The sequence below is a fragment of the Limulus polyphemus genome, unplaced genomic scaffold (assembly GCF_000517525.1).
Source record: "Limulus polyphemus unplaced genomic scaffold, Limulus_polyphemus-2.1.2 Scaffold5439, whole genome shotgun sequence".
NCBI classification, from domain to species: Eukaryota; Metazoa; Arthropoda; class Merostomata; order Xiphosura; family Limulidae; genus Limulus; species Limulus polyphemus.
In genome coordinates, this window is record NW_013671049.1 from 41,812 (window position 1) to 44,487 (window position 2,676).

General features: G+C 29.5%; 1 protein-coding gene across 1 annotated transcript in view; it reads right to left on the reverse strand.

Moving 5' to 3' along the window:
* The window catches only part of LOC106472582 (ribonuclease Oy-like), a 37,767-nt gene that overhangs the window by 15,101 nt on the left and 19,990 nt on the right, over positions 1-2,676 (reverse strand). The window contains exon 4 of the mRNA XM_022401140.1: positions 544-611. Within this exon, the coding sequence (XP_022256848.1) occupies positions 544-611 (68 nt within the window). The remainder of the gene's footprint in view (positions 1-543; positions 612-2,676) is intronic.

A 2,676-nucleotide genomic window follows, 5' to 3' on the forward strand; every position in this document is an offset into this window, starting at 1 on the left:
ACATCTGTTCAATATAAACTCAACTGTTGATACAAGAAAGTTTGTAAATCACACATTTATCAACTTCTTCTATTCTATCTTGTGTATTCGTGAGACAACTTAATTTCTACACATCTGTCCAATATAAACTCAACTGTTGATACAAGGAAGTTTATAAATCACACATTTATCAATTTCTTCTATTCTATCTTGTGTACTCGTGAGACGACTTAATTTTTACACATCTGTCCAATATAAACTCCCTTGTATCAACAGTTAAATGTGTGATTTACAAACTTATCAATTTCTTTTATTCTATCTTGTGTACTCATGAGACAACTTAATTTACTAACTTAGATTTTAAACATCAATTCATGTTGTAGCACATCAGTGATAGTACATCCATTACCGATAAATGTAAAATAAAATTGATACGTATATTTTATGTGGATACACTAGCTATCCAAAGCACTGTATTAGCTTCTAATTAAGACACTATACATATACAATATTAATTAAAAACTGGTATTAGAATGTTCACTCCTGAATATGAAAAATAATTACCAAAAACTTGACTCCTTACTATGGGTGAAGAAGTTTGGCCAGTCTTTTTCTAAGTCATGAACGAGAGGCTAGAATAAATATTTTACAATAAATAAAATTATTTTAATGTATGAATAAAAACAGATATATAAAAAAAAACATATAGTTAAGGCTGACCAAGTGTAACTATTATAAGCTTATTACATTAATTATACAGTATTTCTCAACTGTTTTTAAATTTACACAAATAAAATCTTCTCTGTTTATGCACTGGCTTGTTATTTTTCATTTTTTTGCAAGAATACGTGACATAAATATCTTACAAAGATTACCAAGATATCTCTCACTTACATAATCAGACTTTTTGTCATTTTGCACAGCAAGAGATTTCTTATTAAAATCTTATCTTTTTTTGTCAACTGTTTTGTGAATGAAGATGATGGCCGTATACTTTGTTCAGACTTTTTGTTATTTTGCACAGCAAGAGATTTCTTATTAAAATCTTATCTTTTTTTGTCAACTGTTTTGTGAATGAAGATGATGGCCATAAACTTTGTTCAGACTTTTTGTCATTTTGCACAGCAAGAGATTTCTTATTAAAATCTTATCTTTTTTTGTCAACTGTTTTGTGAATGAAGGTGATGGCCATAAACTTTGTTCAGACTTTTTGTTATTTTGCACAGTAAGAGATTTCTTATTAAAATCTTATCTTTTTTTGTCAACTGTTTTGTGAATGAAGGTGATGGCCGTAAACTTTGTTCTTAAATTCTTGAATGTTTTCTGTTTATAACGTCCTTGATGCACGAAATATTGTACAATAACGTCCTTGATGCACGAAATATTGTACAATAACGTCCTTGATGCACGAAATATTGTACAATAACGTCCTTGATGCACGAAATATTGTACAATAACGTCCTTGATGCACGAAATATTGTACAATAACGTCCTTGATGCACGAAATATTGTACAATATGATGGACTTTTTGTGTGCTGTTACATTATACTAACAATGAAAAAAATTTTACAATTTTCCTTTGTATTAGTTACACAGCTCTTACTTGCTACTGTACAAGCATTAAGATATTTTGATAAAAACTACATAAATTTCTAGTTTTTTTATGTACTGGGCAAAATTTGACAATTTAGTCTAAAGCAACTGGCTATAAATTTGCTTTTACAGCAGTTATTAAGGCTATCTCCTCTCATCCCTAATTTTGAGCTGATAACCAGAGGAAAGGCAACAATCCAGCAGCCAACTCTTGGGCTATTCTTCACCAATAAATAGTAGATTTAACCATATCATTATAATGCCCCAGGCTGAAAAGGCAAGCATGTTGAAAACTTCTCTTGTGAATGAACAAATTAGTAAACTTGAATATATCCATTTATTTAACTGGATATTTACAAGAAATAATAAAATTATCTGAAAATGTAGAAAAAGAATTAATTTTGAATAAATTAAATCAGTTAAAAACATTTTAAAGGTTTTTTGATCATCCTGATAATCTAATTTTTAAACATAAAAAAACTCGTGTTGGCTCACGAGTCAAAATTTTCCATCCCACTAAAAGGAGTAACGCTTAGTATTATCAACAACCGTCTAAACAACAAATCTGTCTGGACTGAAAGCATTGTATCGTTCATTAGTGCACATAAGTGGCACTGCTTTAATATCATTAAACATATATAAATTTGGAAGTAAATCCATAAATGTATGCAAAAAATAAATTTCAAGCCACACAGATAAACCTAATACAGTAACATTTGACATAAATCTACCTGAAATTAGATGGATGTCGGAAAAGAGAAAATCTTGACATTACCATAAAATCAGGTTTTAATTCTAGTACTATGTACAAAATTCCTGATGTTAGTACGGCTGGATGTCTACTTTGACTGTGTGTAATATTTACTAGCTAATTTTTTAAACCATTAACTAGTAACAAATACACCATCAAAGACAGTGTTCATATAGGTGTTGTCTATACCTGCAATCTGTTAGGTGACACTATACATTTACGCATATAAAGTTTTACATCAAAATTAAAATAATGAAATGATAATGGCTGGAGACGGCTTGAATGGGTAATGAAGAAAAACTTTAATATAACAGCAAATGTACAACGTTTCGACAAGGTTTTGTCATCATCA